The sequence below is a fragment of the Agaricus bisporus genome (genome assembly GCF_000300575.1).
Source record: "Agaricus bisporus var. bisporus H97 unplaced genomic scaffold AGABI2scaffold_6, whole genome shotgun sequence".
NCBI classification, from domain to species: Eukaryota; Fungi; Basidiomycota; class Agaricomycetes; order Agaricales; family Agaricaceae; genus Agaricus; species Agaricus bisporus.
In genome coordinates, this window is record NW_006267369.1 from 1,489,207 (window position 1) to 1,512,861 (window position 23,655).

The following is a 23,655-nucleotide window of genomic DNA, read 5'->3' on the forward strand; positions in this document are numbered from 1 at the left end:
ATGAGGGTCCAAAATGGTCGCTTATTTAAGAACATAGTACACTTTTATCTTAATCTAGTACCATCCAAACAGGGGTTCATGTTGATAAGAGAGTCGTTATATAAAGCGTTGGAGGTAGAACTCCCTGAAGGGGACAGTGACCTTCCCAATGCTCCGCAGTCGGTCGCCCACTTGATTCTGAAGGGCTTCGATTATTATACCAGCCAGTACAACAAACGCCCAGAGGATATCCTTACGGGTGATCAAGTAATAGAAGCTATGGGATCTGGGGAACGTGTCTGTTAGAGTGTGAGCAAGCAGTCTACATTTGGCTATTGATGGACTTAGAGATATCCGGGTGTTGTAGTCACATGATAGCTTAGTCATGTATGGTTGAACTCCCCTGTGGACGCTTCAGAGGCCTTAGCTTCTTACAGTGTATCCACAGGTGAGTACAAGTTATTAGAACACAATACAGCTTCTTACAGTCTGTCCACAGTTTGTCCTTGGGATTGCTCAGTCAGTTCCTATCCGATTGACTCACTTCTAGGCTCGTTAGGATCGCCACTGCAACCGCTATCGTTCTCCGTTTAACAGGTTATGGGCCCCGGCTTCTAACAGTCTTCAAAACGCGTTTTTTGCCACTTTCTACCATTCTTCCCTCTATATCTCAACTTCTATCCCTTCCCCTGCACTCAAATCGACGTCTATGGCCTCGCAATCGCGCACACACGCTCCCTACGCCTGGGCCACCACTTCGACGCGTCTGAGAGCCTCTATATTGACCATAACTCCCTCTGGCAGCCATACACCCTCTCCACACTCTCTAGGACCGATTTCTGGCCTTAAGAACGCGTCAATCGCTTGTTCCTTTTGTGGGAGGGTAGGGCACATGTCTAGGAGGTGCAGGAAGCGAAAGAACGCGAAAAGACGCGCTCAGGAGCGCTCTAGACTGCCTGGAACATCTAAAAGTAATGTCAAAGGGCCACTTGGCCATCTGAGTGGGATAGGTGCAGCTCTTCCAGCTGTCAAGACACCACCCACTCCTCCTGGGGATGTTTCTACTGGTTCTGGCTCTCCTGGCTCTGCTGTTCCACTGAGAGCCTCCGCTCTTGGTGCTTATTCCTCTCCCTCATCATCTCCCTCATCCTCTTCCTCACCATCCTCACCACTACAGCTTGATGCTGACTTTTTCTGGCTGGCTGATACTGGTGCTACATCCCACATGACTCCTCACCGCCATTGGTTCAAATCCTACTCCCCTCATCGCATCCCTATCCGCCTTGCTGACAACTCTACTGTCTATTCAGCTGGTGTAGGGTCTGTTGTCTTTCAACCGGTGGTGAATGGAAAAGAGACTAGAGCGGTCGAGTTTACAAGAGTCCTTCATGTTCCTGACCTCAGGAGTAATCTCTTATCATGTCTCTACCTTGCCCGACACAAGGGCTTCAATATCACCATCTCTGCTCAGTCTATTGACTTCCAATGCAAAGGGATTTCGCTTTTCACAGCCACTATCCATTCCAACAACTCTGCTGAGCTCGACGGCTCAACTGTGACTTCTGAGACTGCTTTCTCTGTCTCTACTCTTCCAGTTGACCTCTCGCTATGGCACCGTCGCTTCATTCATCACAACTACGCTGATGTGAAGTCTATGATCAGTAAGGACCTTGTTTCTGGGCTCAAACTCGAGTCTAACTCGTTCCCTGACTCTATCTGTGAGCCGTGTCTAGCTGGCAAGATGCATTCCCTTCCTTTTCCCTCCTCCTTGAATCACAATCGCTCTCATCTCGAGCTGGTGCATTCAGATCTTCACGGACCGCTGTTACGGCCCAAGCCGTTTTACGCTTGAAATATGCCTTAGCTATGAATTATAGCTCATTACGGGCTTAGCTACATCATCCTATAACCCTTACTCGTCACTCAGCAGAGTATACCGTTCATTGTGAGTCTATATGAGGGATCATTGGCTCCTATATGGGAAAACTGTACCATTAGGGAAACTACAGCCTTTAGCTATGACGAACATATATCTAGCTATAATGAGCCTCTACATGTAGACCAAGCTAAGTCTTGGCCAGTCGTGGAATGACATGTAATCTTAGCGAGTGCGGCTAACATGTGGATCCTATACTCCCAATGGAGAATCCAGCTTGATCGCACTTCGATCCGATGAAGATCAGAGGTAGCTCCGTAAATCCGACATTATATGGGGATAATAAACCCTAGCTCCGACTCTGGGTATTCAGCACATGGACCTGCTTCCATAAAAGGTCAATTGGAAATAGTAGCTAAGTGTTGCCGTGCGGCAGCTAAGAATAGATCAGCACATCGTTCAGCCTAGGTAGCGCAGCTAGGAACTCAAGATCGCTTAACATGAACTGTTGAGTTAGTCTTCGCCTGTAGCTCCTGCCGATAGAGTACCATATGCTCTATGACGACTCAGCTAAATCATATGACATAGATTTCTCTTTTTATTGGACAGTAGATCTGTAGCTTCATTATCACATGGACTTAACATTTCCTTTAGTACATATTTCCTTTTGTAACGACTCGTAGCTAAAGCTATATAAACCCCCCAGGCGAGCGCAGAGAGGCAAGGAACCTTCTAGGAACCTCTTGCTGACGCTTCGCTCTGAGGATTGTGAAATTAAAGTAACAATTAACGGAGTGTAGTCGGAATAAACTAGCTTGAGAACATTCTAAGGGGCCTTGACCTCAGCTAAACAGTTAGTCGAATCAAAGCGTTAGCTTTTCGAATTCACTAAGTTGCCAGTAGTAAGATAGTTTAAGAGACTAGCCGGGTTGACATCGCAGCTTATATCCAGGAGAGGTATAAGTCGGTAGCTTCTTTGGTTGCTGAGACGGAGTCAGTAGCTTTACCGGCGGGTTTAGCCATTGCAGCTCTTTCCTGAACGCTATTGGTTGGCACTTAGCGCTGCGAACGCACGTAGCTAGAGTTCCAGAAGTTAGCCGGTGGTTATACAACTACTAGCTAGAGAGTCCAGCCCCTTCCTTTGTCCGTTGATTGTCCTTCTTGCGCATACAAAACCTTTATATTGCATTATCTCCCCACGAACTTGCATTACAAGCAGCAGCTATTGTGTTAGTGGTGTTGTTATTTCATAGCTACGCCGTCTATTACATTCCTGCCTCTTTACCGCTAGCGTCTCTTTAGACGCTGTCGGCTTGGTAACCACCGACAGCTTAATTGGCATATATGAGGTGACTGGCTTACCTTGTTTACCAGTCTTTGACGGTTGGACTAACGGTTTGGGAACTGCGCTGATCCTGATGGGTGATGCGATCACCGGCGAGGTAGTGATCGGATGTTGTGGCGTCGGGGGAAGAGAGGAAGCCTTTTTCTTTCCTTTAGCGGAGGCCGTGATCCTTGGTGGAGACGCATCTACTTCCATAGGGGTAGGTGCACTTCCTGGTGTGGGAATGGGGGTTGGTGCGAACTTAACGTTCTTTACCGGTGGGGGAGGGGGAACATCGACTGGAGTATGGTATGTTGCCGCTTCTCTGATGGCTGAGGCAATGGACATTTGTCCTACATTGACGTCTGCCCACTCTGAATTAATAATCCTGCTTACGAATAAAGCAAGTTCTCTGGCGATGGCGTCCGGGTTGGTTGCCATCCTAGGTGTAATACGGGCCATGCTGTTGAGGATCCTGTTTAAGTTTTCTCTGAAGCCCACTACTTGGTCATCAGTGAACGTCCATGGCTCAGACGGAAGATCAGGCGATGAGCTCCGAATCTCCTCATCTACAATCTCGCCAACCATCTCCTTCGACTTGTTGATGTTTTCTTCGAACTGGTTTGATGACATGTTAACGCCTGTCATGATATGGCTGTCCGTGTCGTTAGCCGCTCGGACTTTGAGCGCGTAGGCTTCGGCCTCGGTAATTTTCATTACCCGGGGTGTGGTGGGAGTCTTGTCCAAATCAGGCAAGAACTCATGTGTACGGGGAGGTGAATGCGCGTCCTTCAACACGGGGTGGTCCAGGAGTGCTGGGGAGGGAGTGGGGAACCCATACGTCGATTGAGACGCATCAAGGGGAGATGGGAGGGGCGGAGTCGTCATGAGTTCCACTGGGGGAGTCGAAAACTGATTCCAAATGTTAGACTCAGTCTGGCTGGGTACGGCGGCGTCCTTTGCGTCGTCGTTTTCTTCATCGCTACTCTCTTCAACTTCCTCTTCATCCGAGTCCTCAGCATACCTTCTCAAAGCGAGTCTCTCCTCCTTGAGTTCCTCTAGCTCCTTTTCGCTCTCCTGCAATGTGGGAACGATCTCTAACTCTGCTCGTTCCATGAGCGTCTTCTCTTTTGCAGCAAGTTCTTCGAACCCTGCTTCGATGAAATTTCTTCTCTTCGGTTTGGGCGACCCAAGAGACTTGATAGAAGTCTTAGCAGCACTGAATGCTACTGAGATTCTGGAGCGAGTGCTACGTTTGGAAGTAGAACTGTGAACTGAGCCCGACGGCGACGACGGGCGGGATGGGCGGGCGGGGTACGGGCGATCGCGGTGATCAGCCATACTTGAGAAAACTGGAGGGGTCGCGAGTTATCAAGCGTTATCCCTTAGAAACAGTATGTATTCCAACTAAAGTGCACGTCCACACCAATGTCCCAAAGGGGAAGGTGGTGGTAAGAGACAAAGAAGGAATGGATATAAAGTGTAGCTATCCGCTATTCCTATAGTTAATACAACTAGCTATTGATCATTTTTATTTTAATAACTTTTTATTTATCATGTGGATGAAGTGAATTAATCAGTGTTGAAGTCAATGAATGAATGAGTTATTTGAGAATTCAGAAAATTGAAGGAGGAAGCTTAAAGACAATTATACTTGCATTTGACTACTTCTAACTGTTCCAGGAATTTCGAAATGATATTTGGGATAGATGTGAAGTAGAGTTGACTATTTCTAAGTGTCCCAAGACTTTCAAAATTATATTTGGGATAGATTTGAAGTAGAGTTGACTATTTCTAAGTGTCCCAAGAATTTCGAAATGATATTTGGAACAGAATTGAAGTAGAGTTGACTACTTCAATTTGTCCCAAGAATTTCGAAATGATATTTGGAACAGAATTGAAGTGCATCTGACTACTTCTAACTGTCCCAAGACTTTCGAAATTATATTTGGGATAGATTTGAAGTAGAGGTGACTACTTCTAACTGTCCCAAAAATTTCGAAATGATATTTGGGACAGATTTGAAGTAGAGTTGAATATTTCTTACTGTTCCAGGAATTTCGAAATCATACTTGGGATAGAATTGAAGTAGAGTTAACAATGTCTAAGGGTTCCAAGAATTTCGAAATGAGACTAGGGCTATATTTGAAGTAGAATTCAACCTGGCTTGCAATATCTAAAAAGACCCACAGAATTTTGAAATTACATCATTGACACAGCTGGAACAACTTTGAAGTTGCATCACTGACAACAACATTATTTGAAATAGTTAATTTCAATCTTCTCAATGGAAACCATGAACGTGATATTTCAAAAACCTAGGGGAAGGCCCAGTTGTAATTGAAAACTGTTTTCTCAACTAGTGGAGGGCCGGGACAGGTTCCGTGTTCTGCTGTGGTAGATGCTCCCGACTTACCTGGAGCACCTTTACTGCTCTTGGGCGGGTTCAACGGGACGTTACTCCCGCTAGCGTCTCGACTCCTGCCAGCAGCAGGAACTGCGCTGGTGGACGGGGCGTTACTCCCGCTAGCGTCTCTGCCCTTAGCTTGCTGGCTGGAACCGGACTCGGGCATACAGGGCGTGACTCCCACTAGCGTCTCGTTAGTCGCTGTCGGCTTGGTAGCCACCGACAGCTTGATGGGCATGTAAGAAGTGACTGGCTTACCTTGTTTGCTAGTCTTTGACGGTTGGACCAGCGGTTTGGGAACCGCGCTGATCTTGATGGGTGACGCGATCACCGGTATCATGGCCTAAACACATTTAGCCTAGTAATCTCTCTAGCGAAGGTAGCTTTGACATAATATAAGCCTAGCTACAGCATAGAAAACCCTTCGCTACATAGAATGACTGAGAAGTGTAACCACAAGATATCTAAAGGAAGGACACTCGATCTACGTGAGCTCGCATGACAGCCATAGCTGGGGTCCCCGTAGGGAAAACTGTACCGATGGGAGAAATATGACCTTACCAATTGGAACATCAACCATTGGTCTATACGCGAAGCGAATACAATGTGTAGCTACGACGCATAAGTACTATTAATTATATTCGCGAACACGGCAAGGTGAAGGGACTTAGTCGCTACGACGGTCTGCTTACGTACCCTATGTCGCGAATAGGAAGTCCCATCATTTAACAAATTCGGACGAAGTACGCGAAGTGCCATCAAATACGAGTCCCCTTTTTGGTTATACCCGAAGTATAGCTACGATCGTAACTAAAAATATGAAAGAGAGCTAGGAGCTACTAGGAGGAACAGAGATAGGTCAGGAGCTAGCGAAAGATTGCCCAGAAAGAGTAACCGTTAATCAGCGGATTACATGATCTCACGAAAGCTACTCCTAAAACGGGTGGTATGACTCGAAGGCTTAGTAGCTACAATAGAAAAGATGAGCAAGCTACGATATAAATACCAGAGTCTTAGTAAACGTAGCGTACCTGAACCAAAATAGCTTAGAGAACCATTAGTATGAAAAGCCTGTAGTTAGTGAGCGAGAGGAAAGGAAATTGACCTGCCGAAGCTCTGCAATTGTATTTCGCTACTCAGTGAATCCTATTTGTGGTGTTATCTGTGAACTTTTCCTTCGGACGCTAAGTCCAAACTGAGAATCATACGAACTTGAGAGAATTGTAATCGAAAACCAGAGAGGATTATTATCGAGATCTTGAGCTACAACTCGTTGACAGTGTGTGATAGCTTCGTGTTAGCTACTTGGATATCGCAGCTTGCATCACTTCGGTAGTGGTGAAAGTTGGTGGCCTTGTAGTTTGTCGGTATAAGTCGGTAGCTTCTCGCTAAGTCGATATCGCAGCTTATATCTACCCACATTGTTTGGTACGCGTCGCCTGCTTTAGCACAGCAGCGTAGTTGAACTTCGTCGTGAACAGTCCTTCTCGAACCCCTAGATTCCTTACTCCTCGAGTAGCTACAATTGAAAAAGACCTTAAAACCCGAAAACAATCTAAAACTTTCAAAACTTCACAAAACATATCTGTCTCCTTCTTGACTTCTGATTTAATTCTCCCACGAACTTATAAACTGAGAACAGTTTGTGCCTTAGTGAAACCTTTTTACATTTTTACTTCCGTAACTACCGTCACCTCTACACCGGCGAGGTGGTGACCGGATGTTGTGGCGTCGGGGGAAGAGGGGAAGCCTTTTTCTTGCCTTTAGCGGAGGCCGTGATCCTTGGTGGGGACACATCTACTTCCATAGGAGTAGGTGCACTTCCTGGTGTGGGAATGGGGGTTGGTGCGAACTTAACGTTCTTTACCGGTGGGGGAGGGGGAACATCGACTGGAGTATGGTATGTTGCCGCTTCTCTGATGGCTGAGGCAATGGACATTTGTCCTACATTGACGTCTGCCCACTCTGAATTAATAATCCTGCTTACGAATAAAGCAAGTTCTCTGGCGATGGCGTCCGGGTTGGTTGCCATCCTAGGTGTAATACGGGCCATGCTGTTGAGGATCCTGTTTAAGTTTTCTCTGAAGCCCACTACTTGGTCATCAGTGAACGTCCATGGCTCAGACGGAAGATCAGGCGATGAGCTCCGAATCTCCTCATCTACAATCTCGCCAACCATCTCCTTCGACTTGTTGATGTTTTCTTCGAACTGGTTTGATGACATGTTAACGCCTGTCATGATATGGCTGTCCGTGTCGTTAGCCGCTCGGACTTTGAGCGCGTAGGCTTCGGCCTCGGTAATTTTCATTACCCGGGGCGTGGTGGGAGTCTTGTCCAAATCAGGCAAGACCTTGTGTGTGCGGGGAGGTGTACGCGTGTCCTTCAACGCGGGGTGGTCCAGGAGTGCTGGGGAGGGAGTGGGGAACCCGTACGTTGACTGGGACGCATCGAGGGGGGATGGGAGTGGCGGAGTCGTCATGAGTTCCGCTGGGGGGGTCAAAAACTGATTCCAAATGTTGGACTCAGTCTGGCTGGATACGGCGGCGTGTTTTGCGTCGTCGTTTTTTTCATCACTACTCTCTTCAACTTCCTCTTCATCCAAGTCCTCTGCGTACCTTCTCGAGACAAGTCTCTCTTCCTTGAGTTCCTCAAGCTCTTTCTCACTCTCCTGCGATGTTGGAACAATTGCTTCATCTGCTTGTTCCATGAGCGTCTTTTCTCTTTCCGCTATTTCTTCGAATCTGGCTACAATGAAGTTCTTTCTCTTCGGTTTGGGTGACCCAAGAGATTTAACAGTGAATTTAGCAGCTTTAAGTGCTCCAGCAAACATAGAGCAGGTGCTGCGTTTGGAAGCAGAGCTTTGAACTGAACCCGTCGGCGACGGCGGGCAGGATGGTCGGGCGGGGTACGGACGATCGCGGTGATCAGCCATACTTGAGAGCACTGGAGGGGTCGCAAGTTATCAAGTGTTATCCCTTAGAAACAATATGTATTCCAACTAAAGTGCACGTCCACACCAATGTCCCAAAGGGGAAGGTGGTGGTAAGAGACAAAGAAGGAATGATCTTCCGTTTACACCTCATCTCTGGTTCACTCCCAGAGATCGGCACCTCAATTTGAAGAGGCCGGTGATCCGACCCCCACCTTTCTCTATCATCCACTTTGACTTTGTAATGGAATCCTTCCTGGTTGATCAAGGCCCCTGATGCTGCAACCAAGTCAATGACGGATGCTCGCGAGTCGGCATCGTCTGGTATCCTCCTTGGTGTTCCTCTGTTAACAAGGTGCATGTATTGAATTTCCAGGTCTGTGAACAGCTCCTGAAGCCTCATGAAAGGAGAAGAGGGCCTGATTTGATTGACCGCTCCTTCGTCCCATGTACGATCTTGGATGTTGAAGTCTCCTGCGCACAACAATATCCGTGGCAAAGATTCCGTGATCCGTCTAAGTTCATGCACCGCCGCATGTGTTTCCCCATCATTGTAGACATTGAGGATGTTGAACTCGTGGGGTATGCCCATACGAGGTTGAGGAATGTGCAAAGTGACTAATGATGCGTCACGATGCTTAAGGATGTCTGACCGGAGTTGTGGTTTGAAAACATCCAGTCGTCTGTTAATGTAAGTGAGGACCCGTCTAGCCTCTCTAGCTTCATCTCTGTTGTCGAAAGCCTCCGTAAACGGACGCCACGAATTGTGTAAAGGAGGGCCGCACGCCACGTCGCCCTCCTTATTCTTGGTAGATGGTTGCCTCCTCACACCCTTCCACCCCGGTTGCTGGAACATGATGATGTCCACATATCCGGCACATTTGTCCAATACGATAGAGGTGGTTTCCCAACTCTTACGCGCATTGAATGATAAAATAGTCAAGTATCATAATGACCGTGGTGCAGATTGTTTAGGTCTGCTAATAATATTAATGTCTCTTTCTGTTGTACAATTCATTCAGAGGAAGAGGGGATTTTGATAATTTGCTCGTCATCGAGTTGACGTGCTTGGTGGATAGTTCGGCGTCTGTTATCACGCTTCTCTCTTTCAATAGCCATATCTGTAGCGCGCCTTTGATTGTGCCACGAAATATTGTTCTGGTGTCGCTTGTACATACACTTGGTGGAGTCGGCAGTGTGATTGCCTTTGCAGTTGATGCACTTTATTTCGTGCTTGCATTCTCCTGTCCAATCCTCCTTTTTCCTAGCCGCTCCGCAACATGTAGCAAACAAGGTGTGGTTCTTGGTCATGTGAGGTTGACCGCATCGGGCGCACAGCTGATGGCTGAGACGACACCGGGATGTTCCGTGGTTCCATTTCCAACACTTCTGACACTGTGGAACGAATTCTCTCTGTCTAGCGTATTCTACCTTAATAAGTTTGCCTCGAATATGATATACTTTATTGACTAAGTCCTTTGTACGCGACCCAGTCTTCGAATCCCAAACATCTACAAACGCGACCGCCATGTCCCTTGATCCTCGAGATCTGACAACGGCTGGCCTTCTGACACATTCCAAGCCACGGAATTGATCTACAGATCCCATAGCTTCTTTTTTTTTTTTTGTACTCACTATAGTTTATTTCAAAACTACTTAAAGGGTGCCATGACACTGTTAAACGGAGAACGATAGCGGTTGCAGTGGCGATCCTAACGAGCCTAGAAGCGAGTCAATCGGATAGGAACTGACTGAGCAATCCCAAGGACAAACTGTGGATACACTGTAAGAAGCTGTATTGTGTTCTAATAACTTGTACTCACCTGTGGATACACTGTAAGAAGCTAAGGCCTCTGAAGCGTCCACAGGGGAGTTCAACCATACATGACTAAGCTATCATGTGACTACAACACCCGGATATCTCTAAGTCCATCAATAGCCAAATGTAGACTGCTTGCTCACACTCTAACACACCCCCTTGATCTAGCCAGTCTACTCAAGTCCTAATAGAGGAACAGCAAACTCAACTACCTTCTTTGCCACAGCCTTGGTAAGGATGTCAGCCACTTGCTCATGTGTAGAAACATACAAAGGATCTATGAGTCCTTCTTCTACAGCCTCCCGGAGCCAGTAAAAGCGGAGGTCCAAGTGTTTCATGCGCCCGTGATGCTCTGGATTCTTGGCTACACTGATTCCTGACTTGTTATCAACGAAGAGAGTCGAAGGAAGTGTCGGAGGGAAGCCAAACTCGGTCAGAATATTCCTAGTCCATTTAATCTCCTTGCCAGCCTCAACGGCAGCAACAAACTCGGCCTCAGTGCTCGAGAGAGTCACAAATGGCTGCGCTTAGAAGACCAGCCTACAGCAGCTCCCGAGACTAGAGTCACATAATCACCAGTTGCTCGACCTGTAGCCTTGCAGGCTCCGTGAGAGGCGTCAGAATAGGTAGTGAAGAGTTCCTCAGAGTCACTAGCTCGGTAGACCAGTTTGTAGTGCATAGTCCCAATGAGATAGCGGAACAAGTGCTTGACTGCAAGCCAGTGAGCTGGAGCTGGGTTTGAGTTGAACCTCCCGAGATAGGAGACAGCATAGGCGATGTCGGGGCGAGTCATAGTGGCGAGATACTGAAGGGCACCTACAGCATTGAGATAGGGAACTGACTTCATCTCAGCCTGATCCTCGAGTGAAGGAACAATGTCAGAGAGTTCAGATCCTGGAGCGAGGGGAGTGGATAGAGGATTAGCATCATCCATATTGAAGCGTTCTAGGAGCTCCTTGATGTAGTGCTCCTGCGAGAGAGAGATGGAGTGAGTAGAAGAGTCCTGAGTGACCTGAATACCCAGCAGAAGTGTAGTAGACCCGAGATCACGGAGTTTGAAGTGTTTGGACAGCTCAGAGACAGCCGAGGCCATGGCAGTATCACTTTTCGAGACAAGAGTAATGTCGTCAATGAATACTGGCACAATGACCTTGATGTCACCTTTAGAGTAGATGTAGATGGAGCTGTCGGAGCGAAGCCTAGTGTAGCCAATGCCTTCAAGGACACCCCGGAGTTTCTTATTCCACTGCCTGGCAGCCTGCTTGAGGCCATAAAGCGATTTACGGAGCCGAAAGACCATGTTAGGACTACCAATGTGATAGCCCTCAGGTTGGCGCATATAAATCTCCTCTTCAAGTTCCCCATAAGTAAAGGCAGAGGAGATGTCGACTGAACACATTTTGTAGCCTTCTCTAGCTGCAAGAGCAATAATGAGGCGTAGCGAGGCAGGACGGAATGTGGGTGCAAAGACCTCAGTGAAATCAAATCCGGGACGTTGGGAATAGCCTTTAGCAACGAGACGAGCCCGGTAGCGCTCAATAGAGCCGTCGGCAAGTCGTTTGACTTTAAAGACCCAGCCAGAGTTGACTACCTTCTTGCCTGGAGGCAGTTCCATTAACTCCCAAGTTCCATTAGCCTCGAGATTGAAGATCTCAGTGTTGCAAGCATCAGTCCAGCAATCCAAGTCAGGAGACTTCATAGCTAGTCTGTAACTCCGGGGATCAGCACCCGAAACGGCTCCAGCAAACTCCACTTCACAGTACTCCGAGTCAGCTAGCAGAGCAGCTTCGTCATCAGAGTCAGAGTCATTACCAGCTAAGTCTGGCTGTTTGAGCTTCCACCATTGACCAGGAGGCTTCCGAACTCGCCCAGTACATCTAGGAACGTGAGGGGGCTCAAGAGGCGCTCCGGCAGTAGGAGGAGTCACTGGGAGAGGTGCATGGATTTGTGGAGGTGTGACTGGAGGAATCACAGGAGGAATGAATGGAGGAATTACTGGAAGTGGTAGAGGTAGAACTGGCTTCTCTTCAGGAGGAACTGAAGCGGACGGAGTGGGAGTCTTAGGACGAGCAGGAGGGAAGTGATTATCACCCCCTTCATCCTGTAGAGGTGGCAGTCCTGAGTATGATGATGTATCATTAGGAGTTTGTAGTGACTCTGGTGTGCAGGCAAATGACGGGACAGCCTCAAGTTGGGCTTTAGAAGTGCCTGGAAAGTATCTCTCGTCAAAGTCAGCTCTCTCAGAGATCACAGTTCGCTTAGTGACTGGGTTGTAGAACTTCCAGCCTTTGTAGCCAGCCGGATAGCCTATAAAGACACACTTCTCGTAGTGAGGCTGAAGAGAATTTCGCTTATCTCGTTGTACATGGACATAGGAAGTGCACCCCCAGACCCGGAGATGTGAGACATCAGGTTTTCGCTTATAGAAAGCTTGGAAGGGTGTAGTGCCCGAAAGTGAAGCAGTAGGGAGCATATTCCAGACATGGACCATAGACGAGATACATTCACCCCAGAAAGAGCCAGGTAGCCGAGATTCCGAGAGCATAGCAGTGATCCTCTCTCCCATAGTCCTATTAGCCCGTTCAGCAAGACCATTCTGCTGAGGCCGGTTTCGAGTTGAGTGACGTCTCTCGATGCCAGCAAGCTCAGTAAAGCTTATGAAGGCATTAGACATGTATTCACCTCCCTTGTCATCCTGTAGTGCTCGCACTTTGACTCCGATCTGAGTCTCAGCCCAGGCTTTGTAGACTTTGAATGCTTCAAATGCCTCCGACTTTGCTTTAAGCAGATAGACTGCCCGGAAACGCGTCGCATCGTCAATAAAGGTGATCCAGTACTTGTAGCCTGAGTGCGAAGCGACTGGGAGCGGTAAAGAGGCAGGAATGTAATAGACGGCGTAGCTATGAAATAACAACACCACTAACACAATAGCTGCTGCTCGTAATGCAAGTTCGTGGGGAGATAATGCAATATAAAGGTTTTGTATGTGCAAGAAGGACAATCAACGGACAAAGGAAAGGGCTGGACTCTCTAGCTAGTAGTTGTATAACCACCAGCTGACTTCTGGAACTCTAGCTACGTGCGTTCGCAGCGCTAAGTGCCAACCAATAGCGTTCAGGAAAGAGCTGCAATGGCTAAACCCGCCGGTAAAGCTACTGACTCCGTCTCAGCAACCAAAGAAGCTACCGACTTATACCTCTCCTGGATATAAGCTGCGATGTCAACCCGGCTAGTCTCTTAAACTATCTTACTACTGGCAACTTAGTGAATTCGAAAAGCTAACGCTTTGATTCGACTAACTGTTTAGCTGAGGTCAAGGCCCCTTAGAATGTTCTCAAGCTAGTTTATTCCGACTACACTCCGTTAATTGTTACTTTAATTTCACAATCCTCAGAGCGAAGCGTCAGCAAGAGGTTCCTAGAAGGTTCCTTGCCTCTCTGCGCTCGCCTGGGGGGTTTATATAGCTTTAGCTACGAGTCGTTACAAAAGGAAATATGTACTAAAGGAAATGTTAAGTCCATGTGATAATGAAGCTACAGATCTACTGTCCAATAAAAAGAGAAATCTATGTCATATGATTTAGCTGAGTCGTCATAGAGCATATGGTACTCTATCGGCAGGAGCTACAGGCGAAGACTAACTCAACAGTTCATGTTAAGCGATCTTGAGTTCCTAGCTGCGCTACCTAGGCTGAACGATGTGCTGATCTATTCTTAGCTGCCGCACGGCAACACTTAGCTACTATTTCCAATTGACCTTTTATGGAAGCAGGTCCATGTGCTGAATACCCAGAGTCGGAGCTAGGGTTTATTATCCCCATATAATGTCGGATTTACGGAGCTACCTCTGATCTTCATCGGATCGAAGTGCGATCAAGCTGGATTCTCCATTGGGAGTATAGGATCCACATGTTAGCCGCACTCGCTAAGATTACATGTCATTCCACGACTGGCCAAGACTTAGCTTGGTCTACATGTAGAGGCTCATTATAGCTAGATATATGTTCGTCATAGCTAAAGGCTGTAGTTTCCCTAATGGTACAGTTTTCCCATATAGGAGCCAATGATCCCTCATATAGACTCACAATGAACGGTATACTCTGCTGAGTGACGAGTAAGGGTTATAGGATGATGTAGCTAAGCCCGTAATGAGCTATAATTCATAGCTAAGGCATATTTCAAGCGTAAAACGGCTTGGGCTGTAACATCTCCCCCCCACTAATAGATGACTGTCCTCAGTCACTAGACACTATGGCTCTTTGTGCTGTTTCTGGATATAGCTAGTATGCCTTTTCAGGTCGGATATAGCTGCATCTGTTGCTGTTTGTGCTAGCTGTGCTGGATGTACTTTGTATTTATAGTCCATTTAGAATAGCTATGCTTAAGCGCTATAATAACAAGACTTCTTTACTGTTGTCTTACTCCTAGGCATCATCCTCATGTTCTGAGACATCGCCTGTGTCGGAGTCTGCTGTGGTTTCCTCTAGGAGCTGTAGTTCTTCGATATCTGCGTCCAATAGCTGTTGAACTTTGTCGCTGAGTGTGATCTTTTGTCTAGCTAAGTATGGTACAACACGAAATGCTGCCACCTTATTCTGCCAAACTGATCCATCGTACTCGCAAACTATGTAGGCTCCGCCTTTGAGTCTTTTGACGATCACTATGGGCCCCAGATATCTAGACTTCATTTTTCTGTCCGCTGACATTTCTATAACTGAATTTCGCACTAAAGCTAGATCGCCTGACTTTAGATTGAACTCTTTTATTTTATGCTGCATGGTTTGTTCTAACTGAAGAGCTCGTCTTAGCTTCTCGTCGTTGACTCTTTGTCGCATTTGTTCGACATGAGTTACGTGCTTAGCTAGAGCTTGCGCTCTTAATCCAATCAAGTCTGCTGTGGAAACGAGTGTCTCAGGGAACTTGACTAACCAGGTTGCTTCGATTATATCTAGAGGCAACGTTGGGTGTGCTCCAGTGATCATGAAGTAAGGAGAACATCCAGTTCCCTTTCTTACAGTGATTCTGTCTGCCCAAGCTACGTGATGAAGATGCCAGAACCATTTCTTTACATCTCCGGCTGTAGCTTTGTATAGCATTTGCCTGACATCCCAGTGAGGACGCTCGATTACTCCGTTAGCTTGTGAATTGTATGGGGAGATAGCTACTCCTTTAATGCCATACTTTTCTTCAAGCCACTTGACTGCTTTTCTAAATGCTGATCCATTGTCTGTGACTATTTTCTGTTAGAGTGAGCAAGCAGTCTACACTTGGTTGTTGATGGACTTAGATATATGCGGACGAGTTTAGTCACATGATAGCTTAGTCATGTATGGTTGAACTCCCCTGTGGACGCTTCAGAGGCCTTAGCTTCTTACAGTGTATCCACAGGTGAGTACAAGTTATTAGAACTTAATACAGCTTCTTACAGTGTATCCACAGTTTGTCCTTGGGATTGCTCAGTCAGTTCCTATCCGATTGACTCGCTTCTAGGCTCGTTAGGATCGCCACTGCAACCGCTATCGTTCTACGTTTAACATTTTCACGAGGCTACCCCATCGACATATAATGTCTTCGAAGATCCAAGATCCAATAGCTTTAGCGTCTTCCTTTCTAAGTGCTCTAGCTTCCATCCAAGATGACAACGCACACCTTCCATGAACAATGTATTTACATCCGTTCGAAGGTGGAGTCATATGAACAGTATCCGCATGCAACACTTGGAATATAGAAGGGGTATGGGTAACTACTGGTGGCAATTCTAATGCCATTTTCTGTCTGACTTGGCAGAGATGACATGACTTGACGTACCAAGCTACATCTCCATCTACTTCTGGCCACCAGAAGCGCTGAGCTATTAGTTTACTAGTCGCATAAGCGCCTCGATGTCCTAGCTTATCATGGCATTCTCGCATTATTCTCATGCGATCTTCTATTTCGACCACTAGCTGAGGAAATCCGGATCCTGCAGTCTTTCGAAAGAGTCTCCCTTCCTTATCTAGCCAGAAGTGGGAAGCTGCTCTCACAAAACGAGCTGTTAGAGTGTGAGCAAGCAGTCTACACTTGGCCATCTGAGTGGGTTAGGTGCAGCTCTTCCAGCTGTCAAGACACCACCCACTCCTCCTAGGGATGTTTCTACTGGTTCTGGCTCTCCTGGCTCTGATATTCCTCTGAGAGCGTCCGCTCTTGGTGCTTATTCCTCTCCTTCATCCTCTCCCTCATCCTCTCCCTCACCATCCTTGCCACTACAGCTTGATGCTGACTTTTTCTGGCTGGCTGATACTGGTGCTACATCCCACATGACTCCTCACCGCCATTGGTTCAAATCCTACTCTCCTCATCGTATCCCTATCCGCCTTGCTGACAACTCTACTGTCTATTCAGCTGGTGTAGGGTCAGTTGTCTTTCAACCGGTGGTGAATGGAAAAGAGACTAGAGCGGTCGAGTTCACGAGAGTCCTTCATGTTCCTGACCTCAGGAGTAATCTCTTATCATGTCTCTACCTTGCCCAACACAAGGGCTTCAATATCACTATCTCCGCTCAATCTATTGACTTCCAATGCAAAGGGATTTCGCTTTTCACGGCCACTATCCATTCCAACAACTCTGCTGAGCTCGACGGCTCAACTCTCACTTCTGAGACTGCTTTCTCTGTCTCTACTCTCCCAGTTGACATCTCGCTATGGCATCGTCGCTTCATTCATCACAACTATGCTGATGTGAAGTCTATGATCAATAAGGATCTAGTTTCCGGGCTCAAACTCGAGTCTAATTCATCCCCTGACTCTATCTGTGAGCCGTGCTTGGCTGGCAAAATGCATTCCCTCCCTTTTCTCTCCTCTTTGAATCACAATCGCTCTCCTCTCGAGCTTGTGCATTCAGATCTTCACGGACCGCTCCCAGTCGCTTCACACTCAGGCTACAAGTATTGGATTACCTTCATTGACGATGCGACGCGTTTCCGGGCAGTCTATCTGCTTAAAGCTAAGTCGGAGGCATTTGAGGCCTTCAAAGTCTACAAATCCTGGGCTGAGACTCAGATCGGAGTCAAAGTGCGAGCACTACAGGATGACAAGGGAGGTGAATACATGTCTAATGCTTTCAAAAGCTTTACTGAGCTTGCTGGCATTGAGAGACATCACTCAACTCGGAACCGGCCTCAGCAAAATGGTCTTGCTGAACGAGCTAATAGGACTATGGGAGAGAGGATCACTGCGATGCTCTCGGAATCTCGGCTACCTCCTTCTTTCTGGGGTGAATGTATCTCGTCTATGGTCCATGTCTGGAATATGCTCCCTACTGCTTCGCTTTCGGGCACTACTCCCTTCCAAGCTTTCTATAAGCGAAAACCTGATGTCTCACATCTCCGGGTATGGGGGTGCACGTCATATGTCCATGTACAACGAGATAAGCGCAATTCTCTCCAGCCTCACTGCGAGAAGTGTGTCTTTATAGGCTATCCGGCTGGCTACAAAGGCTGGAAGTTCTACACTCATCAAACACAAGCCGCGCTTCATGCGCGCATCGCCTCACTCTGACTCGTGCTGGGCATGGGTCGATATTCACGACACGGTGTCGGGCTCTAATGCTCGACTCTATATTTCGAAGTTTGTGTCCATCGGCGGCACGAATTGTCAAATCAAGGGCGCTCGCCCTCATTCCGGCTCCGTACACTGCGCTCGTTGTCAGCGCTGGGGCCATCACTCAGATCAGTGTCACGCCAAGTGCGCTCGCTGCTCTCTCTGCTCTGGTCCTCACTCCGAGGCCAATCACTTCAAGTGCGTCGACGCTAAGCGCGTTGACGTGCGCCAATGCGCAAATTGTACCGCGGCTAAACGCCCAGCGGACAAGCGCTCACATTCCGCTACGGACTCGAAGGTATGTCCGTTTTGGAAGAATAGGTTCGATCGTGCGTGGCTTAAATGCCAGTTCCCTGCACATTCGACTTGAGGTGTACAGTGAACCGTCGCCGGGTTGGGTCGGGGATTCTGATGGAGAAATGGGAAGGATGCGTAGCGGTTTAGGAGGGAGAACGGTAGTGGTGAGGACAAGACTTTCTGAGGATCTAAAGTTACTTCGAGTATGCCTCAATTTTTCACTTTCATATTTGATATGTTTGATTCCGCAAAAGGGACTGCGAGTGCTCTAGTGTTCCGGTATTATGTAGGATGTATTGCCTGACTGCTTGGTTTTATCCCGGGGCCTCTTACGTATGTATCAATGTCTCGATTTGTTTTTGTTTTGTTTCTTTTTCTCTTTCTCGATAGCGCTTGACCTCGTCGCGTTGGATACGTTAGGATAGAATACTGTAGTTTGGGGCCTCTGTAAACTGGCGAGTGTAGTAAGCCGCAGGAACGTGTCGTGACACCCGACGTACGAGTAGTATTGAAATATACTTACGTTGATTACAAAAAAAAAAAAAAAAAAAAAAAAAAAAAAAAAAGCTGGAAGTTCTACAACCCAGTCACAAAGCGAACCGTGATCTCTGAGAGAGCTGATTTCGACGAGAGATACTTTCCGGGCACTTCTAAAGCCCAACTCGAGGCTGTCCCGTCATTTGCCTGCACACCAGAGTCACTACAAACTCCTAATGATACATTGTCATACTCGGGACTGCCACCTCTACAGGATGAAGGGGGTGATAATCACATCCCTCCTGCTCGTCCTAAGACTCCCACTCCGTCCGCTTCAGTTCCTCCTGAAGAGAAGCCAGTTCTACCTTTACCACCTCTCCCGTTGATTCCTCCAGTAATTCCTCCCTTGATTCCTCCAGTCACTCCTCCACAAATCCATCCTCCTCTCCCAGTGACTCCTCCTACTGCCGGAGCGCCTCTTGAGCCCCCTCACGTTCCTAGACGTACTGGGCGAGTTCGGAAGCCTCCTGGTCAATGGTGGAAGCTCAAACAGCCAGACTTAGCTGGTAATGACTCTGACTCTGATGACGAAGCTGCTCTGCTAGCTGACTCGGAATACTGTGATGTCGAGTTTGCTGGAGCTGTTTCGGGTGCTGATCCCCGGAGTTATAGACTAGCTATGAAGTCTCCTGACTTGGATTGCTGGACTGAGGCTTGTAACACTGAGATCTTTAATCTCGAGGCTAATGGGACTTGGGAACTCATGGAACTGCCTCCAGGAAAGAAGGTAGTCAACTCTGGCTGGGTGTTCAAAGTCAAACGACTTGCCGACGGCTCAATTGAGCGCTACCGGGCTCGTCTCGTTGCTAAGGGCTATTCCCAACGTCCTGGATTCGACTTCACCGAGGTCTTTGCACCCACATTCCGTCCTGCGTCACTACGCCTCATTGTTGCTCTTGCAGCTAGAGAAGGCTACAAAATGCGCTCAGTCGACATCTCCTCTGCCTTCACCTACGGAGAACTCGAAGAGGAGATCTATATGCGCCAACCCGAGGGCTATCACATTGGTAGTCCTAACATGGTCTTTCGGCTCCGTAAATCGCTCTATGGCCTCAAGCAGGCTGCCAGACAGTGGAATAAGAAACTCCGGAGTGTTCTCGAGGGTATAGGCTACTCTAGGCTGCGCTCTGACAGCTCCATCTACATCTACTCTAAAGGTGACATCAAGGTCATTGTGCCAGTATTCATTGACGACATTACTCTTGTTTCGAAAAGTGATACTGCCATGGCCTCGGCTGTCTCTGAGCTGTCCAAACACTTCAAACTCCGTGATCTCGGGTCTACTACACTTCTGCTGGGTATTCAGGTCACTCAGGACTCTTCTACTCACTCCATCTCTCTCTCGCAGGAGCACTACATCAAGGAGCTCCTAGAACGCTTCAATATGGATGATGCTAATCCTCTATCCACTCCCCTCGCTCCGGGATCTGAGCTCTCTGACATTATTCCTTCACTCGAGGATCAGGCTGAGATGAAGTCAGTTCCCTATCTCAATGCTGTAGGTGCTTTTCAGTATCTTGCCACTATGACTCGTCCCGACATTGCCTATGCTGTCTCCTATCTCGGGAGGTTCAACTCGAACCCAGCTCCAGCTCACTGGCTTGCAGTCAAGCACTTGTTCCGCTATCTCATTGGGACTATGCACTACAAACTGGTCTACCGAGCTAGTGACTCGGAAGAACTCTTCACTACCTACTCTGACGCCTCTCACGGAGCCTGCAAGGCTACAGGTCAAGCTACGGGTGGTTATGTGACTCTAGTCTTGGGAGCTGCTGTAGGCTGGTCTTCTAAGCGCCAGCCATTTGTGACTCTCTCGAGCACTGAGGCCGAGTTTGTTGCTGCCGTCGAGGCTGGCAAGGAGATCAAGTGAACTAGGAATATCCTGACTGAGTTTGGCTTCCCTCTGACACTTCCTTCGACACTCTTTGTTGATAACAAGTCAGGAATCAGTGTAGCCAAGAATCCAGAGCATCACGGACGCATGAAACACCTAGACCTGCGCTTCTACTGGCTCCGGGAGGCTGTTGAAGAAGGACTCATAGATCCTTTGTATGTTTCGACTCACGAGCAAGTGGCCGACATCTTAACCAAGGCTGTGGCAAAGAAGGTAGTTGAGTTTGCTATTCCTCTATTAGGACTTGTGTAGACTGGCTAGATCAAGGGGGTGTGTTAGAGTGTGAGCAAGCAGTCTACACTTGGCTGTTGATGGACTTAGAGTTATCCGGGTGTTGTAGTCACATGATAGCTTAGTCATGTATGGTTGAACTCCCCTGTGGACGCTTCAGAGGCCTTAGCTTCTTACAGTCTGTCCACAGGTGAGTACAAGTTATTAGAACACAATACAGCTTCTTACAGTCTGTCCACAGTTTGTTCTAGGGATTGCTCAGTCAGTTCCTATCCAATTGACTCGCTTCTAGGCTCGTTAGGATCGCCACTGCAACCGCTATCGTCCTACGTTTAACACGAGCTTTAGCTGGACTCATTTTATGGAGGTCCACGTTCTTTGGGTCGTTAGCTAGCCATTCTCTGATTGCTGGTAACTGTGCATCTTGACGCTTTGCTTCAAGGGTGCGTCTATCCTCATCATAGGGACTGATCTGATCATCTTCTGATGCTTCTAAAGCTGACTGCTCTAGCGTTGCCACTTGTCCTAAGAATACTTTGTATGTAGCTAGACAATTATCGCTAGTAGCTAGTCAAGCTCGCTGCTGTATTTCTTGTTCTGTAGCTACCCTTGCCAGTTGATAGACAGGAGTATCATTTATTATCTGTTGAAGATAACCTGTTTGATTATCGATTTCATCGACAAAAGCTTCAAGAGGAAGAGGATCTTCATCGTCAGGATTTTCCTTGACTAGTTCAAAGTCCTCTTCTCCATCCTCGGAGCCATCATCAAATCGTCTAGCTAAGGGATCCCCTGGGTACCATTTACGTCGCGATAGGCCATCTGGCCCAAAGCTTTTTCCTTTCTTGTGTAGAAGCGTAAAATGGAAGTGGGTTCTGATGTAGTCCACCCAGCGATTCACCGTCGCATTTGGTAGCTTTCCAGGATTGTTTAACATCCCAAAGAGATACTTAGCGTCAGTTTCTACCACTAAGTTTCGGCATCCCCTCAACAGGTATATCTCTTCTTCTAAGGCCATTCTCAAGCCACATAGCTCTCGCTTTGGTTGAGAATACCTTTGCTGTCTCTCATCCATTAAGATCGAATTGAATTTCACATAATGGACTAGCTTCTGATCGTTTTCGTCTCGCTGATATAAGTAGTATCCTACTCCTCTCCAGCTAGAGTCAACCGCAAGAACTAACGGTTCGCTACTGGGGAACTTAGGATTTCTGGTATGAAGGCACATAGCTATGCTGTCCTTCAAGCGCTGTTGTGCTGTAATCTGTTTGGGACCCCATTCAAAGGGTACGCCTTTCTTACAGATGTTGTACAGAGGGGAAGCTAACGTTACAAAGTGCGGAATATGGTTCCTACACTGAACAGCTGTTCCTAGGAAAGCTCTGACGTCGGTGGTGTCCATACAGTCACCCCATCGTAGTATCTTCCCAATGGTATCGCTAGAAGGTTTCGGCCTTGATAGCTACACTCGAAACCTACTATAGTGATATAGTCTGCACATATAGTTGTCTTAGGCCCTGAGAATGTGCCTCCTGCGTACTTCATTCGCTGTAAGATTCTGTTGACTGTCTGAAAGTGCTCATATATAAAACGACGAATGCCCGAGTTCTCTTTCAGAACTTCGTAGCTATCCACCGATCCCTCTAGCTCGTAGCGAGAGCGTGGGCCTCTGATGGGTACATCATCTATATATGGCAATGTATACTCTAGGACTTCGTCTCTAAGAATATAAGTAACATCCTCATGAAATATAGGTACCGAGTTGGTCCATCCCATAGGTAGTGTTACTAGTCTGAGTGCCCCAAAGGGTGACTGAAATGTTGTAAGGTCTCTGGATACTGTAGCTAGCTTACGATTGTCGTAGCCGACCCATAAGTCCAAGATTCCGTTACAAGCTCTGCCTGCGAAGTGCATAGCTAATTCTTCTGTTGCTGGAGGAAGCCCAGAATGCGCAATAGTTACGCGATTCAGAGGCTCTAAGCTATGGACTAGCCGTAAGCTTTTACCATCCTTCTTGACTACGCAGAACCACTTAGATCGATAAGATGAATTAGACGGCTCGTATACACCTGTGTCTATTTTCCTCTTAATGATCTTGCAGACTTCTTCGTAGATAGCTGGAGGTATTCTGAAGTGCTTCTCAACCCAAGGGGTATGAGCTACTGTAGGTATTTCTACTGCTGGGAAGTATTCTTCTTTGAAGCTTCCTCTTTCACTGTCTTCCCAAGCGAAAGCTCCATTCTGTTCTGCAATCATCCAATGCATTAGCTTTCGTTCTTCAGGCCATAAGAAGTCTCCTGAGTGCGTTGAGTCTAGCTTTTCCTTTTGCTCCTGTGTATATCTTCCCTTAGGTTCGAAATCCTTAGGTTTTACAGGTAGCTGAGGCATCTCCGCCAAGGGGTCTCCCGTGATATGTCTCAAAATGCGAAACTTATCTGGTAGCTCTCCCAAGACAGGCTTGACTTTCAAAGCGACTGGTTTATACTTCTTAGCTAGAACTAATGCTGGATCTGACTGATTGTCTAAGGGCTCAACCGCTGTGATAGGTTGCCCTGGACAATAGCTTTGCGCTGCATACTGTAGATACTGTGATATTATTGCCTTCTCAGGCTGTTCTCCTTCTTCTAAGCTACGCTTCAAATAGAGCAAGTTTAGCTCGTCTTGTTCGAATTGCTTAGCTTGAATAGGCAGAACTTCGCTGATATATGGATTCTCTGTGTTTTCGTCTGTGCTGATTATACAAGCTGCTTCTCCTTCGAGCCAAGGCCCTAATTCCTCGAAGCTAC

General features: G+C 47.4%; 7 protein-coding genes across 7 annotated transcripts; 1 reads left to right on the plus strand and 6 right to left on the minus strand.

Moving 5' to 3' along the window:
- Positions 1 to 3,077: 3,077 nt before the first annotated feature.
- Positions 3,078 to 4,520, minus strand: AGABI2DRAFT_118874 (hypothetical protein; the record flags this gene model as incomplete). The annotated part of the gene is made up of 1 exon (XM_006461961.1): positions 3,078 to 4,520. One exon carries the CDS (start codon positions 4,518 to 4,520, stop codon positions 3,078 to 3,080), a length of 1,443 nt encoding a protein of 480 aa, XP_006462024.1.
- Positions 4,521 to 5,245: 725 nt separating this feature from the next.
- AGABI2DRAFT_143732 (hypothetical protein) lies at positions 5,246 to 5,926 on the minus strand (the record flags this gene model as incomplete). The annotated part of the gene is made up of 3 exons (XM_006461962.1): positions 5,246 to 5,355; positions 5,596 to 5,787; positions 5,845 to 5,926. 3 exons carry the CDS (start codon positions 5,924 to 5,926, stop codon positions 5,246 to 5,248), a joined length of 384 nt encoding a protein of 127 aa, XP_006462025.1.
- Positions 5,927 to 7,282: 1,356 nt separating this feature from the next.
- On the minus strand, positions 7,283 to 8,518 carry AGABI2DRAFT_118876 (hypothetical protein; the record flags this gene model as incomplete). The annotated part of the gene is made up of 1 exon (XM_006461963.1): positions 7,283 to 8,518. The coding sequence occupies one exon, from the start codon at positions 8,516 to 8,518 to the stop codon at positions 7,283 to 7,285; it is 1,236 nt and encodes a 411-aa protein (XP_006462026.1).
- Positions 8,519 to 8,555: 37 nt separating this feature from the next.
- Positions 8,556 to 9,371, minus strand: AGABI2DRAFT_118877 (hypothetical protein; the record flags this gene model as incomplete). Its single annotated transcript, XM_006461964.1, has 1 exon — positions 8,556 to 9,371. The coding sequence occupies one exon, from the start codon at positions 9,369 to 9,371 to the stop codon at positions 8,556 to 8,558; it is 816 nt and encodes a 271-aa protein (XP_006462027.1).
- Positions 9,372 to 9,646: 275 nt separating this feature from the next.
- On the minus strand, positions 9,647 to 10,072 carry AGABI2DRAFT_45088 (hypothetical protein; the record flags this gene model as incomplete). The annotated part of the gene is made up of 1 exon (XM_006461446.1): positions 9,647 to 10,072. A coding segment is annotated over one exon (426 nt), but the record flags the coding sequence as incomplete, so codon positions are not given.
- A 4,685-nt stretch (positions 10,073 to 14,757) lies between these two features.
- On the minus strand, positions 14,758 to 15,315 carry AGABI2DRAFT_118879 (hypothetical protein; the record flags this gene model as incomplete). The annotated part of the gene is made up of 1 exon (XM_006461965.1): positions 14,758 to 15,315. The coding sequence occupies one exon, from the start codon at positions 15,313 to 15,315 to the stop codon at positions 14,758 to 14,760; it is 558 nt and encodes a 185-aa protein (XP_006462028.1).
- Positions 15,316 to 17,250: 1,935 nt separating this feature from the next.
- On the plus strand, positions 17,251 to 18,850 carry AGABI2DRAFT_223180 (hypothetical protein). Its single transcript, XM_006461966.1, has 2 exons — positions 17,251 to 17,813; positions 18,775 to 18,850. Exon 1 carries the CDS (start codon positions 17,279 to 17,281, stop codon positions 17,783 to 17,785), a length of 507 nt encoding a protein of 168 aa, XP_006462029.1. The 5' UTR covers positions 17,251 to 17,278; the 3' UTR covers positions 17,786 to 17,813; positions 18,775 to 18,850.
- The last annotated feature ends 4,805 nt before the right edge of the window (positions 18,851 to 23,655 follow it).

Coding starts and splice junctions, on each gene's coding strand:
- AGABI2DRAFT_223180 (XM_006461966.1), top strand. CDS start 17,279: ATGCGACGCGTTTCCGGGCAGTCTATCTGCTTAAAGCTAAGTCGGAGG.